General features: G+C 48.4%; 6 protein-coding genes across 6 annotated transcripts; 4 read left to right on the top strand and 2 right to left on the bottom strand.

The window, feature by feature from the left end:
- The first annotated feature begins 402 nt into the window (after positions 1 to 402).
- On the top strand, positions 403 to 2493 carry LOC128279090 (nudC domain-containing protein 1). Its single transcript, XM_053017815.1, has 3 exons — positions 403 to 1087; positions 1375 to 1489; positions 1554 to 2493. The coding sequence occupies exons 1-3, from the start codon at positions 403 to 405 to the stop codon at positions 2221 to 2223; spliced, it is 1470 nt and encodes a 489-aa protein (XP_052873775.1). The 3' UTR covers positions 2224 to 2493.
- On the bottom strand, positions 2392 to 4095 carry LOC128274559 (epimerase family protein SDR39U1). The gene is made up of 2 exons (XM_053012793.1): positions 3780 to 4095; positions 2392 to 3558 (listed from the first exon to the last, which is right to left on the bottom strand). The coding sequence occupies exons 1-2, from the start codon at positions 3796 to 3798 to the stop codon at positions 2684 to 2686; spliced, it is 894 nt and encodes a 297-aa protein (XP_052868753.1). The 5' UTR covers positions 3799 to 4095; the 3' UTR covers positions 2392 to 2683.
- A 764-nt stretch (positions 4096 to 4859) lies between these two features.
- LOC128277207 (lipoamide acyltransferase component of branched-chain alpha-keto acid dehydrogenase complex, mitochondrial) lies at positions 4860 to 7429 on the top strand. Its single transcript, XM_053015682.1, has 4 exons — positions 4860 to 5113; positions 5658 to 6350; positions 6410 to 6805; positions 6891 to 7429. Exons 1-4 carry the CDS (start codon positions 5033 to 5035, stop codon positions 7128 to 7130), a joined length of 1410 nt encoding a protein of 469 aa, XP_052871642.1. The 5' UTR covers positions 4860 to 5032; the 3' UTR covers positions 7131 to 7429.
- A 1073-nt stretch (positions 7430 to 8502) lies between these two features.
- Positions 8503 to 9304, top strand: LOC128277649 (acyl-CoA-binding protein). The gene is made up of 2 exons (XM_053016142.1): positions 8503 to 8672; positions 8770 to 9304. Exons 1-2 carry the CDS (start codon positions 8658 to 8660, stop codon positions 9019 to 9021), a joined length of 267 nt encoding a protein of 88 aa, XP_052872102.1. The 5' UTR covers positions 8503 to 8657; the 3' UTR covers positions 9022 to 9304.
- Positions 9305 to 9367: 63 nt separating this feature from the next.
- LOC128268401 (rabenosyn-5) lies at positions 9368 to 11323 on the bottom strand. The gene has a single exon (XM_053005479.1). The coding sequence runs from the start codon at positions 11042 to 11044 to the stop codon at positions 9452 to 9454; it is 1593 nt and encodes a 530-aa protein (XP_052861439.1). The 5' UTR covers positions 11045 to 11323; the 3' UTR covers positions 9368 to 9451.
- Positions 11324 to 12349: 1026 nt separating this feature from the next.
- Positions 12350 to 14058, top strand: LOC128271598 (40S ribosomal protein S15Aa-like). The gene is made up of 3 exons (XM_053009192.1): positions 12350 to 12448; positions 12701 to 13030; positions 13318 to 14058. Exons 2-3 carry the CDS (start codon positions 12732 to 12734, stop codon positions 13409 to 13411), a joined length of 393 nt encoding a protein of 130 aa, XP_052865152.1. The 5' UTR covers positions 12350 to 12448; positions 12701 to 12731; the 3' UTR covers positions 13412 to 14058.
- The last annotated feature ends 149 nt before the right edge of the window (positions 14059 to 14207 follow it).

Below are 14207 nucleotides of genomic sequence, written 5' to 3'. Positions count from 1 at the left end.
ACATCATGGAAAAACCAGCACGACAAAAAAGAGAAAATGTACCCGTGACCTGCTCGAAATTTCGAAGCGATCGGGTACCCCGTACCATCAGAGAAAGCTCACAGAGCGTATGGTGTTGAAAATGTGGTTCGAGCTACCACACCACAGCAAGAACTACAGAAAGCTCCCGGAACAAACGAGCTGGTTTACATGAAAGCTCTGAGCGAGCGGTACGAAACACACACACACAAGCGAGCCATCGCCGCCAGACCGCAGCTGTCAAATTAAATGGATGGAGCTGTCTTTACTTAACCAAAAAAACTGGGCTGACGTTCTTGTTTTTGGATTTCTCGGAGTGCGTTTCCTAATCTCATTGACATCGGCAAACAAGTGATATAGCCGCATCGCTGCAAATCAGTAAAAATGCGGCAGACCGAGTTACGTCCGGACCGAAAGTTGTTGAAATCCAACTTTGATGGGTACAAAGTGTCGCTCGATACGATTCCAGTGCTTCGCACTGAGCTGCCCACCCTACGCCAGGCACACAGGACGCATCCAAACAAACACCAGTATTCATATCATCACGCCCGGCTTTTCGGTTTGCACAATCATCTCGTACGCGACCCATGGAACTCTGGACACTGCTACTTCGTTGATGTTGCCGGACTTGTTCAGCGCGTACAGTATGAGCCCCGATGTGGGCGCATCAAACCACTGAGCCATGTGTACAAGCTTTGTTTTCTTCTTACCGATAATGCTGCTGAAGACGCCGCAAGCCCGTACAACTGCTCGCTGGTATTCATCTCGGAGCGGATCGGTTTGCTGGCCGATGGGAAGGGAATGATACACGTGCTGGACACGGGAGACCGGACAACTGGGTCGAAGTGGAAAGCGGAAAGTGTCCTTCCGGAGCAAGGCGACACTTCGCACCTTCCGATTGGAGGAAGTATACTGCTTGATGCACAACTTGCCTATGCCGATAACGGTCAACCGCAGATCCACGCTATCGCCTTGCAGGTGCAGCAGAACCTAGAGCATTCGTTCGAACCGGTACTGTTTTGGTTTAGGCTCGATCAACGGCAGGAGGGATCGGTGGAGCCAACCCGACGTACCACAGCGTGGGAGTCAAGTGTTTCATGTGTGTTGCGAGGCGGCGGATTCCCTCGCTACTGCACACTTGACTACCGAGGAACAGGACTGCTGGTGGCAAGTGATAAATCCTTCCAATTTACCTATGATTCAACAAATCCGCTCGTTACAATGGATCCAGTAACACCTGACGCTAATCACACACAGCAGGAAACGGTGGAACCGGATCAGTTTCCTTTCAACTGGAACCAAACAATCGATGATATCAATGTGCACTTCATAAAGCGAGCCGGAGTCCAATATGAGGTGGTGCGCAATCCCAACTTCTACGTTACGGCAAACGCAAAGAGTGTTCTGGACGTCTCGAAGCTTTTCGGGCAAATCGATTCGAACACCACCAGCTGGACGTCGGATCAACGAGGTTTGCAGATCACGTTCCGGAAGGCGTTGACCGGTGTAATATGGCCATCTCTTTTCGCCGCTAGCCCAGAAGAAAACGTGCCGGAGAGCGAGAGCCCGTGCCTAGATGGAACAGTAGAAACATCACGTGATTCGCTTTCCAACAACCTCGCACCTAATCTCGACACTCCGTTGGAGGAGTGCGATTTTGGCGAAGCAGACGGGGAAGAGCAATACTTTACCCTAGAGCGCATCGCCCGTGACACATGCCGTGTAACGAACCGCGTTTCTCTCGGTACCGGACCTCCCTTGTTTTCCGTTCGCATGCGCCCCGCCGCACCGGAAGCCCTCGTACTACGCTATGACGTTGACGCTTTGCTGTGGCAACCGCAGGCACCGCCAACCACCGGTTGGACGGTGGAAGGCGATGAATGGAATCTGCTGCACGAGGGTACACTGCAAGCATTCGGCTATGTGCAAGCGTCTAAGCGGCGGCAAAAGTATCTTGCTTGTGCACCGGACCTACGGTATGCAGTCATTTGTGAATCCGAGCGGTTGCTGTTTATCTACAGAAGTAGTCATCACGGGAGCAGCCAGCTGCGGCAACGTAATGGGCCACAAGTTTCGATAGGACAGCAGCATCTTGTTAGTCTGGATGATGGGAGCGAAATTATAGGCATTTGCTGTGAAAACGAAGCAATTCTATTGTTGACCGAAAAATCGTTTTTTACGGTGCAGCTAGAGATCGAGGAGTGAGGAGGATCGAGGAGTTGTCGGGGTCCCGCGCCAACCCAGGAGGAACCCAGGGCAGCTGCGTGAAAACGACGAGCGTCAAAGGCGGTTCAGCGGGGGGCCGAGGAGTGACACTAATTTTCGCGCCGAAATAAAACCTACACGACGTAGCAAAACAACAGCAACTACATACATTCAGTCTATTTTATTAAACTAAATTTTAGGTTTCATATCACAAACTACTTATCTAAATTCAGTCTCCGATGTTTATTAGTGGAGGCCAAAACAATCTTCGGTGAGGTTGCGTAAAAACATGCAGCACAGCAATAAGTTAAGGGTGGCATGCACTGCACCCTCCTGTTTATCGTAAGGAGAATCATTCCGTGAATGGCTAAAAATAAAATGAATCCAGAAAAGTGATAAATGGCTGACGGTCGGTTGAGAATTCGTGTGGCTTTGTGAATTGTCGAACGCGTTGCGAAGTCTAGAATAGGTGGGCCACTTCTTTGCAAGCGGACTGCAGATCCGGATACTGAAAGCGGAATCCATATTCTAGGGCACGCTGCGGTATAACTTTGGACCCGTTCGTCAGCAGCACAGCACGTTCTTGGCCAAAGATCAGATTGACCGCGAAAAGCGGTAGCGGAAAGAAGGCAGGCCGAAACAAGGCAGAAGAAAACGCTTTCGTGAAGTCTGCATTCGTGACTAGGTGAGGTGCGACACCGTTCAGTACGCCGTTCACTTCCGGCTTCTCAATTGCGAAAAATATCAGCTTACAGATGTCCTGCACATGAATCCAGGGTAAATCGTGGCTCCCATCACCAATGGGCCCCCCTAGGCCAAACCAGAAGGGCACGATGAGCGACCGAATCATGCCTCCGTCTCGGCCGAGCACTACCCCGCTCCGGATGCGTACGACGCGGCAGATGGAGTTATCGGAGAGTTCAGCCGCTTTTTCCCATTCGATGCAGAGGCGCGACATAAAATCGTACTCCGAAACCTTGGACGCCTCAGTGTGCTTATGGGTGCCGCTTGCGTAATGGCTAACGCCAGAGATGTTGACGAAAACGCTTGGCTTAATCGTGGCCCGCTCGATAGCCCGGGCACAGGCGGCCGTTGTGTTAATGCGTGAGTTCCACACGTTCTGCTTGAAGCCAGGCGTCCACCGGCGTGTCGGATCGAGCACGTTCTGACCTGCCAAGTTGACCACGGCCGTCGTACCATCCGGCAGACCGTCTTTCTCCAGCTTGTGCCAGCTGATGTGGTTAACACCAGGCATGCGCGAGATGGTTGTAACTTCGCAGCCTTCTGCTAGCAGGGTTTTTGCCAACCGGCGGCCAATAAAACCAGTTCCGCCGCCTTCAAAGTTTCGGAAAAGAGGAACCAACATAAGAAACATAAATGCCCGACCAACCATTCCGTACCGTTATGCAACATTCTTTTCGGACAATGTGTGCACACATGTCACAACTGGGAACGCTGTGTTGTTGCACCACCAGAACGTTCCGGCTGTGTTGCGTTTTGTTTTCGCAACCTTCCAATAGACTGTCCTTAGCTATTTCGCGCGGAGAGCTACCTACCAATAACTACGTGTGCCATTGTTGCGATCTCCGAGAATAAATGCTCGCTGGATGTCCTCTCGGGTTGTCTGGAATCTAGTTTGTTGTTTTTCTTTCTGGAGTAGCGTCGGAGCTCGCACGCGGTGTTGAATTGATTCAGTTCGGCCCGAAGGCCCCTTCCGCTACAAATACGTTAACCGGCCTACAGATTTCTCTTAAATCGACAAAAACCTTCAATCAACGAACGAAGGTCTTGCAGCTAAATTGCGCAAACTCGCACCAAAGTATAAATAAAAACCATCTGATTTGATTTGCAACAGCAATGAGCCGCACTTCAAGACCCACTCAATCACGGACTCTTGAATGAAATCCGTTGACAGGTGCATGGTTATGCTCTTCTACCCTTCAAACTGTCGAAAGATTTGCCTTGTACCTTTAGATCATACCAGATCGGTTTTTTCTTCAAATAAAAGCGATATTTTTTTTTGCGGTTCGTTGCTATATAAACCCTTTGTCAGCTAAAGAGGGGGGGATATATGTAGTGACAACATTTTCAGGCGTCATTTTGTAGCTGTATGTGTTACGCCGAAGAAAAGGAGAACAACAAAACCAAAATAATGTAGGTATGCTTCGTTAACCTTGGTTCGCTCACAATTAAGTTAAGCTAAGATCACTATATTACAGGTTGCAACAAGAGATTTTCGGCCGGTGCCAGGTTCATTATGTAACCAATTCCAAGAACTGTTTCGAGATGTGAACAAATGCACCATCACCAAGAATACTGCAAAGCCATCCCCGTGGTTTCGAGTAGATTGAAAGCTATTGTTATACATAAACGGCCGAAAAAGGCGATAGGTAAAAATAACCGTTCGTTCGTAGATCAATGAAATCTGGAAATGATGATTACGGTACATTAGCAATCAGCAATGAATAAGCCATAACCGCCCTTTTGTTCGGATCACGGAAACAGTCTTGAAGCAAGCGAACTGGGCCAACACCGAAAATCTCTTGGCTCAACCTGTCCTATAGTGATCTTATGTTAAGCCCGTAATTGAAATAGCTGACGCAGTCGTTCTGTCGAGAGTGACAGTGGCACTGATAACGACAACGGCGAAGAAACAGAGTGAAAGTGATATACGCTGTGGGCATTGAAAGGTACCGGGAAAGTGTTCTACAAAGTAAGTAGCACCACGGTGCGGTTCGGTCAGTCCAGAGGAGCGCAAGCGCATTAACATCCTGGCTTGAAAGCTACACCTGAAGCGCAACAACCAACCATGGCCGGACTCATTCTTCGTCACCACGGATGGTCCTCCGTGCGAAAGCTCCTACTTTGCCCTGCGCAACGGCGACGAGTCGTAAGTAACAATCATGCCATTACGTTAAATCTAAGCTACGGTCGAAGTGTCCGTGATGGTATGACGTGGAGTTCGGTTTTAGCTCGGGTGGAAACGGGTGCCCTATGTAGTCGATTCTGTTACGTAATATGCGACACATTCAACGGAACCACCACAATCAGCAACGGAAGAGGTGTACCTAAGTGTGCGCGAATATCAGAGAAGTGTGCGCCTCGCATATTTAATTTCTTCAAACGTTCTTGAAAACCGTTGAACAACAAATCTGCCATGCCATGCCATGCCTTCGGACAAGGTGGAGTTGTTGAGCGTATCACGCGGAGATCGCCGATACTGTTTGCGGCGAACATGTGCGTGCTGGGTGTTTCATGTCGAATACCGAAACGATCGTCATTGAACGCACACTCAGAAGGGTTTAATATGTTGCGCCACTTGTGACGCGAAGACCTGGCGTTGTCAAAAGAACGTTGTTTCCATGCATCCCTCCCTCTAGCGATGTTTATATAATATTTATATTTTCATTCATCTGTTCTGGGGGTCCACGCAGACACCGTGGCGGTCCCGTGGTGCATTTCACACCACCGCCATGCTGCAACGGCTTGTCTCGTTTCAGCTGTCCGACATCGGAGAGGGTATTCGGGAGGTAACGGTAAAGGAGTGGTACGTCAAGGTGGGCGACACGGTTGAGCAGTTCGACAAACTGTGCGAGGTGCAGAGCGACAAGGCGTCGGTAACGATAACCAGTCGATACGATGGTAAAATCTCAAAGTTACACCATGACGTTGATAGCATCGCACTGGTCGGAAAACCGTTGCTCGATTTCGAGGTAGAGAAGGATGATGAATCTGACAGCAGCTCCGACGATGAAGGTGTTGCCGCATCGAAAGCATCGAAAGCATCGGCCACAGATCAATCAACAAGCAGTACGAGCAGCTCAAATCCCAACCCTGCGAAACTGCTGGCAACGCCAGCCGTGCGCCGAATCGCCATGGAGAATAAAGTCGATTTAGCAAAGGTGCAGGCATCCGGGCGCAACGGACGCGTACTGAAGGGTGATCTACTTGAGTACCTGCAGCTCATTCCAGAGGGAACCGTTAAACCACATCCGACCCTAGTGCAGCCTTCCTCTCCGGTAGTAAGTCAAATTATCCCCAGGCCTACTGACGCGAAGGAGGCAGAAACGGTGGTACCATTGAATGGAGTGGGTCGAGCTATGGCGAAAATGATGACCAAAGCGCTGGTAAGCACGTTTGCTCTATGCTCCAGCATTTATAACGAGAATCTGTTTTCTTATGATAGCAAATACCTCACTTCGCCTACTGTGACGAAGTGGATCTGACCAGTCTGGTGGCGGTGCGGGAGCAGCTCAAGGGTGAGGCGGCCCGCAATGGAACGAAGCTGACATACATGCCATTCTTTCTGAAGGCTGCTTCAGTGGCGCTCCGCCAGTTTCCAATCCTGAACAGTTCGTACGTTGAATCGAGCGAAAGTATTGTCTACAAAGCTTACCACAACATCAGCGTGGCCATGCAGACGCCGCAAGGGCTTGTAGTGCCGAACGTAAAGAATGTTGAGCAAAAATCGATACTGCAGATCGCAACCGAGCTTAACGCACTGCAGGAGCGAGGTGCTAAAGGGGCACTCACACCGAACGATTTTGCTAACGGAACTTTTGCCTTATCCAACATCGGAATCGTAAGTGGCTTTGCAATAATGCAATTTTGCTTTGTGTAGTTGCACATTACAATAAAAAAATACCATAAATTTTCTTTTTCTACAGATCGGTGGCACCTACACACATCCGGTTGTCATCACGCCTCAGGTTGCGATTGGTGGACTTGGCAAAACACGGGTTCTGCCGCGATTTGATGCGGCCGGTAACGTGACACCGGCTCACATCATGGTGGTCAGTTGGACAGCGGATCATCGCATTATCGACGGTGTTACCATGGCTAGCTTTTCGAATCTCTGGAAGCAATACCTGGAGAACCCTAGTCTGCTACTGCTTGGCTCTAAGTAACTGTGGTGTGCAGCTCTACAACGGTAAACCATTCAACTGCATTCCACCACCAACGTTCCAATATTGCATTTACTAGTTTGTAAGGCCACTTGACAATAAATGTAGCCCAAACTCATATTTAAACGCAGGAAAGCATGGTATGAAGAGCTTGAGTAGCATGTCGAACATCGCCATATGTGCAATACACTTGCATTGCCCTTTTAAAGGAAAATCGAGTTCATACAAATTGTGCCAGAATTGTGAATTGATGATTGAAAAATAAATGTCAATACAATTGACAAAGACGCTTGTCGTTTGTTCGTTCCGTTCGAAAGATGAAAAATAAATTTGAAATAAAACTAATTTTCTAAAATCAAATAAATAACATGTACATGCAATATTTTGAAATTCCTTTGCAATAATTTATACACATTCATTGACTACTAGTTGTTCCCGGGCCCCTTTTCCTCATTCACGTGCCATGCCTCGCTTCATTCTCATTTCGCGATTACCCGGTGTTTCATATGATCGGATTTCCTGGTGACATATCCGATCGGCGTCCCTTCTCGCTTCTCGTTGGGGAGACATGGCAAAATTCGCAACAGTTGAACTTGGCTCAAACAACTTGAAAACTATCCGACTTTTGCTGAAATTAACGTAGATTTTGTGTTTAGGGAGCCCCCTTTTTAATGTTCGTTTATTTGGTTTTTCATGTTCGAGTCCATTGAGACCCGCCGGTGTACCGGTACGGGAGGACAAATTGTAGTGGCAGTACCAATCTGCAGTAGAACAGACCCAATAGTGAGACAAACCTTGCCCAATTAAAAAAAAACCTAAATTATTAATGTGCCTTCTGCATCCGATTGTAAACCGCATCTGTAGTCACTTAGTGCTATCTGTATCCTGGAGAAAACAGAAACGTCGATAACGTTAATTAACGGTCGTAAATATAAACAAAGCGTTTGGCAGGTCATGACATCTCAGCGAGGAGGTCCTTCCTTCGCGGGTTCATATTTGCGGAACGTCTAGCAACAAATGGTGGCTCCAGAGAGGAACTAACCTTTCATTAACAAGACATGAAAAGGGATCTAAACATTAAGGGTAGGAAACTAGTGACTTTCCCCCATACACGAGGCTGTGAATAAGCAGACCTCTGAGAAGGGCAAAGGGAACTACGGTTCCAGTAGTAAGAAGACTCTTTTTTTCACTCCCATCTAACAGAACTTAGAGAAAGGTTTGAGCAAAATTTCGAGAAGATCATCACGATTTTTCGTAGAAAACACCGAATGTTTCTTGCGAGAAAGAAGTTTCACTGCCGCGCGATGTGTTCGATGATTTTCATCGCCCGTTAAATGACAGATGCGTTCCAGTGTGATTGACTGTTTAGCCGACAACAAGCCGACTCTGTCACTCTACTCGCGGTGTCCGCATCCCGTGCAACGCGTTTTTGCAGCGTTTTCAGAACTCCCAACGTGCATGCTGCTGAGTAGTGCAGAGGGTATCCAATTTTGAGATTTCGTTTAGTGAGACGAAGAAAAGCACTTTAAAATGTCGCTGCAGGAGGTAAGATCGGAGCACTGTCTTGTCAATCAAGCGAAAGACCTGTGTCCTTAAACTGAACCATAACCTAATCGTCTCGGACATCACCTTGCTATGACAGAATTTCGATAAAGCCGTGGAGAATGTAAAGGTGCTCAAATCGACGCCCTCCGACGCGGATCTGTTGGAGATCTACGGGCTCTACAAGCAGGCGACCGTGGGCGATTGCAATACCGAGAAGCCGGGTCTGCTTGACTTTAAGGGGAAGTCGAAGTGGGAAGCCTGGAACAAGCGAAAGGACACCCCGCAGGAGGCGGCCAAGCAGGCATACGTCGACAAAGTTCAGCAACTGATCGAAAAACATGGCCTATAAGATGTTGGCTACCAAAAGCAAAGCACACAAATTCACTGCGGACCTCGACCGCGCCACGTTCAAGCGACTAACGTGTTACCGGAATGACGAACCTAATCCCCACGAGTGAACTTGTATACGCTGAACGTATATGTGTGTGTAAAAATGCCTGTAAGGCATTGATGTATGTTAAAAAATCGTTAAGTTATCGCTTAACCTCTGCTAGGTTGATAAATGTGGAACATTTCTTTCTCTCGAACAAACTGTTTTTTGGTTTAATAAAATTGATGTAGTCGATCGATTCAAAACATTTCCGTCTTTTAATACTGTTCGCTCGCACATGGTAGAACAAAAGAACGTTCATGAAGCAGACTGGCACGACCTGTTTGGTTGTTCGAAAGTTCGCTGTATTGTTCGCCGCGAAACCACCGTCCATTCGGCTGTTACACGCTTATGGATCTGACGTCGGACGTTGTCGCTGGTAGAATTCTTGGGTAAGCTCGCTCAGGTTGCGTTCGAGGGTGGCCACCTCCTCGAAGCGCATCGCTTCCCGTGCCTGCCGGATGTAGCCCTTCACAACGTTGATCTGATCGATCAGTGGATCGGAGCTCGAGTTTCCGGAAGCGATGTCGACCTGCGTGCCACTCCAATTGTCCATCGTCGAAACGGTCGCGCCGTACCGTCCGTTCGTCATTTCAGCAGTTGAGGCCGTGCTGGAACTGGAGCTACCATTGTACGTTACGGTTGAGCCCGATTCGCCAAGTCCGGAAGCCAGTTCGTATCGCTCGTAAGCTTCCAGTGCCAGCAATCGCTCCTGTTCGAGTCTGCGGGCCGTCTCTTGGCGCTTCCGCTGCTGGATGCGCTTGATCTCTTCCTCGACCGGCAGCGACGGTATCGAGAGCATGCGCTCCTTGATGTATGAAATGTTCGCCAAGCGGATCGCCTTCTTTAGAGCCTCTTCTCTGCTTCCGGTCGCGAACGGTAGGGCAAGCAGTGTTTTGCTAATGTTATCAAGCCGCTCGGCAGTACGGCCAATCTGCTCCCTTAGCGCCGATGCATCCGACAGCCGATAGACAACGTTCCCTTCGTAGAGGCTCTCGAGAACCCGATAGTACATCGGTATTTTCGGGTCGATATCGTGACGCTCCTGACGCAGCCGTTCGTACAGCTTCGTGATTGGTGGCCGGTCCAGGAGCGAGTCCTGCATTTCCATGCGATTCATCAGCAAATGCAGACAGTGTTCACACACGCGAAAGTTGTGTCCTTCGTGGCGAGCCGCGATGTCAGCGGTACCTCTTTCGGTTCCCGGCTCACCGGTCCCCGGTGGGCTGGATCTCGGTTGCACAATGCTCCAAGCCTCCTCGAAGTTTAGGTAACGCGAACACCCGTCGCACATCACTGAACCGCAAACGCGACAGTGATGCTGGCGGCGCGTGATGCCGAACCCTTTCGCGCAGCTCGGGCACAGCTTCACCAGTTTTCCATCAACCCACGGAACCTTGCTCTGCTCGTGCCGTTTCTTCTGGTCCGGCTCGGTTGGGCAACCGGCCAGTAGCTTGTCCAGTCGAATGATGAGTTTGTTCGTTTCCGAGGCGTACCGCTCCAGGCGAGGTTTGCGAACTGCCTTAAAGTAGGCCAAGTGGTCGCACTCACAGCCAACAGTCTGACCACCCGGCTGCAGCAGCGGATTGACGGCCGGTCCCTCAGGTTGTCGCCCGACAGTGTCCAATCCCTTGGCCATCAGGTCGTTAGCGGTGTCGTCGAGATTGAGAATCTTTTTCTTAGCGAAACTGAAAATTTCCCGCAGCGACTTGAGTAGATCCTGCTCTTCTGCGTGCTCCTGTTCGACATGCACGGTCAGCCGCTCGGGGGTTTGCAGATCGCTCTTGCAAATCGGGCAGAGGAACCCTTCCAGTATTTCACCCTCTCCATCGCCAGCATATTCATTCACTATGAAGTGCCCGTTCCCGGAAGCGGAGGCGGCCGTTTGCGGTGGTACTCCGTCGTCGGAAACACACATTTCATTATTCGACGGATTCGACATCCGGGTGAGTTTGACTACGTTCCGCGCTATGCCCAATATTGTGTGCGGCAACTCGTTACGTGTGTCAAGCTGCACGGCCTGGTCTGAACCTGATTTCGTTTCGAGTAAGCAGCGCCTTCCTCGATTGGTAGGTGTAGCAAAGCTGCGCTGCTTGATATGAGGATGTATCGAAGCTTCAAGCCTGTAGCGGTTTCAAACTTTGCTTTACACTTATAGTTATATTTTTCAGAAAAGCAAACAGGGGAACACACGTTTTACAGCGACACTACCCCCTGATTAGCAAATTACGATACGATACAACGAATCAATTCACCACAACACAGAGCTCATAAAGAGCGTTGCTTGCTAGGACCTCGCTTAGGCGCACTTTGCCTGTATCCCGTGACGGGCTGGAGATGCTGTTGTTTTTTTAATTGTTGTCTCAAGCCAAAACAAATCCTCCCGATGTCGCACCGTTACTCCCGCAGCACGATGAAAGACCGAAGGAACAGGAAACCGATTGTTCATCAATATTCTTCTTCATTCTTGTTTTCGTTATTAATGAGATTTTATCTATATGTAAAAGGCCACGGCCAGGCGATCTGCCGCACTGTCTATAGTCAAGGTGTAGCGATATGAGCATTCAACAATCCTTACGATTGAATTATATGGTACATTTGGAACGCCCGGCGGTCGAATCGAGCAGTCACTCACTTTTGGAGTGCCTCTGTCAACTGCTCGCCGAAGACCGTTGTTTACGTTCGTTATGTGTTTTGAACGAAATCAGCTGTTCGAGACGTACCTATCGTTCGAACTTGATGCGACAAACGAATTTGGTTCTCGTCTTGGCACCAATGACGTGAACCGTGGCTTTAGTTTTTTCGTTCATTCTCTTTGACCGTTTTCGTTGTCGATTAGCTGGTTTTTCTATGAATCGAGCAGATCCCACGGTGTGTCTGTAGTGGTGCCGAAGCGTTAGCGTTATCTGTCCAGCGTTTTTTAACCGTTGACGTTACGTTATCGCAATATATTGACCCAAATCGTGCGAAAAACATCGAAAAAAACATCGCATGTTTTTTGGAGAAAAATGCCCGTCGTAATGCTAATGAGATGTTGGAATTTCGAAGACTTTCTATGCAAGGTCTGCCAGTGGGAAAATGTTTGTTATTGCTATACACACAAAGTGGCAAGCTTTACATTGGAAGCAACGCTGAAAATTTGAAACAAAAATTATAGCAAACTAGTATCGTTTCCGCTTCTCGCTGGTGCTTCAAGATGCACATTTACACGTTATTTACAGTTGTCAAAAATATATAACGACGGTAACGTCAGCGTGCTGCCAACTGTGCGGCGTTTGAGAGACTTCCTGTTCTTTTAGGACCCGCTCGTCGCCGGCGTACGGTGTGTTTACGTGACACAGGCAAAGTAATTAAATTCGAATGATTGGTTAACTATTGGCATGGGCAACTAGGTTACGCTTTTCCACGTCCATTCCATTGTTGAACGTGCTGTTGACAAATATTCCCACCCAAACTTTTGTTGAAGAGTGCGGTCTTGCCCCACTGCCTTCAGAGAAAATGTTTCTTGCTCATACTCGTCGCGAATACCGTGTACACACAGCTCAGATTAACTGTTGATACCGTACGACTTTCTTCCTTCGCTTCGCTTCTCTCACAGACCGTAGACCGTAGGAAAACGTCCCAACACGATGGTTCGTATCAGTGTGCTGGCCGATGCACTGAAGTGCATCAACAACGCAGAGAAGCGCGGCAAGCGCCAGGTGCTAATCCGGCCGAATTCGAAGGTCGTTATCAAGTTTCTCACCGTGATGATGAAGCACGGATACATCGGAGAGTTCGAGGTCGTCGACGACCACCGTAGCGGCAAGGTGGTGGTGAACCTAACCGGACGCCTCAACAAGGCCGGCATCATTTCGCCGCGCTTCGACGTCAAGCTGAACGATGTCGAACGGTGGACCAACGATTTGCTTCCCTCGCGTCAGTTTGGGTAAGTGTGCAACTCTAATTTCAGCGCGCGTTTAGCCTTCTTCCGTATCTGTCGCTGCGCTCCAATTCGATGAGTTCGGCGACGAATGTTTAGGAGGCGATACTAAACCATTCGGTTTTCCACCTTTAATCATGACTCGGTGATATCCCATCACACCCTGTCGTTTCAGCGGTTTGGAAACAATCGTTCAGCAACTAGCAACACTAACTAGCCATTAGCGAATGCCCTTTTTGTGTCGATTTTAGTTTGTTGTTGCTCACATACATAATGTTACAATTTTATTGCAGATACGTGGTGCTCACCACCAGCGGCGGTATCATGGACCATGAAGAAGCGAGGCGCAAGCATCTCGGAGGCAAAATTCTGGGATACTTCTTTTAAATCAAACCCCCAACCGGTGGCAGCATGCAAACAAAACCAACAATACAACACAGCAACAGTAGCAGCAGCAGCAAACAATGGTGGGCAATCAAACACTCGTGCTACGTCAGTTTTTTTTGTTTTCGTACCAATTTTCACAGAGTGCAGACAAAGTTAAGTTAAAAATTTGAAAGTGCGCTGAAATACAAAACATTCATTGTAAAACCCGCGAAAAGAGTGAAGTATCAAATATGTTCTCATCGTCTCGGAGTTCGTTTTCGAAAGAGAAAAGAAAACGTCTTGAATTTAATGTTGCGCTGCTGTACCTGCTGCATGTGTGCTTCGATATCACGAGTTGATCGGGCAATGCACAACAATTGTACAACTTGTGTGCAGGGTTGGCGGCGACTGTTGGTTTCAACCATACACATTCACATTCATGTACATAAAATGAATGATTTAACATATTTTAATTTGAACAGCTTGTCGCGTTGGCGGGAACACAGCATGATCGTGTTGTGTGCGAACAACAGAACTGAACATGAGCTTCCCCAAATCCCGACCGATGACCTCTAGGAAGCTGTGTTTTCTTAAACCTCGTTCATAGAACAATGAAGTCCTGTAACGTAACGTAATGAAAATAAAACGCACATTGTTTTAATGCTCCAGTTTTGATATAATTTTCAAGTATTTTTTCGTTCTGTTTTCGTACTCTACGTTCTATGTGTGTGTTATGGGTGTTTGTGTAATGTTGACGATATCCTTTAATCTTAATGTTCCTAATCCATATCTCTCTTACCAAGTTGCACATACCTCT

Source organism: Anopheles cruzii, chromosome X (genome assembly GCF_943734635.1).
Source record: "Anopheles cruzii chromosome X, idAnoCruzAS_RS32_06, whole genome shotgun sequence".
Classification (NCBI taxonomy): Eukaryota; Metazoa; Arthropoda; class Insecta; order Diptera; family Culicidae; genus Anopheles; species Anopheles cruzii.
This window is presented reverse-complemented; position numbering and strand designations above follow the sequence as displayed.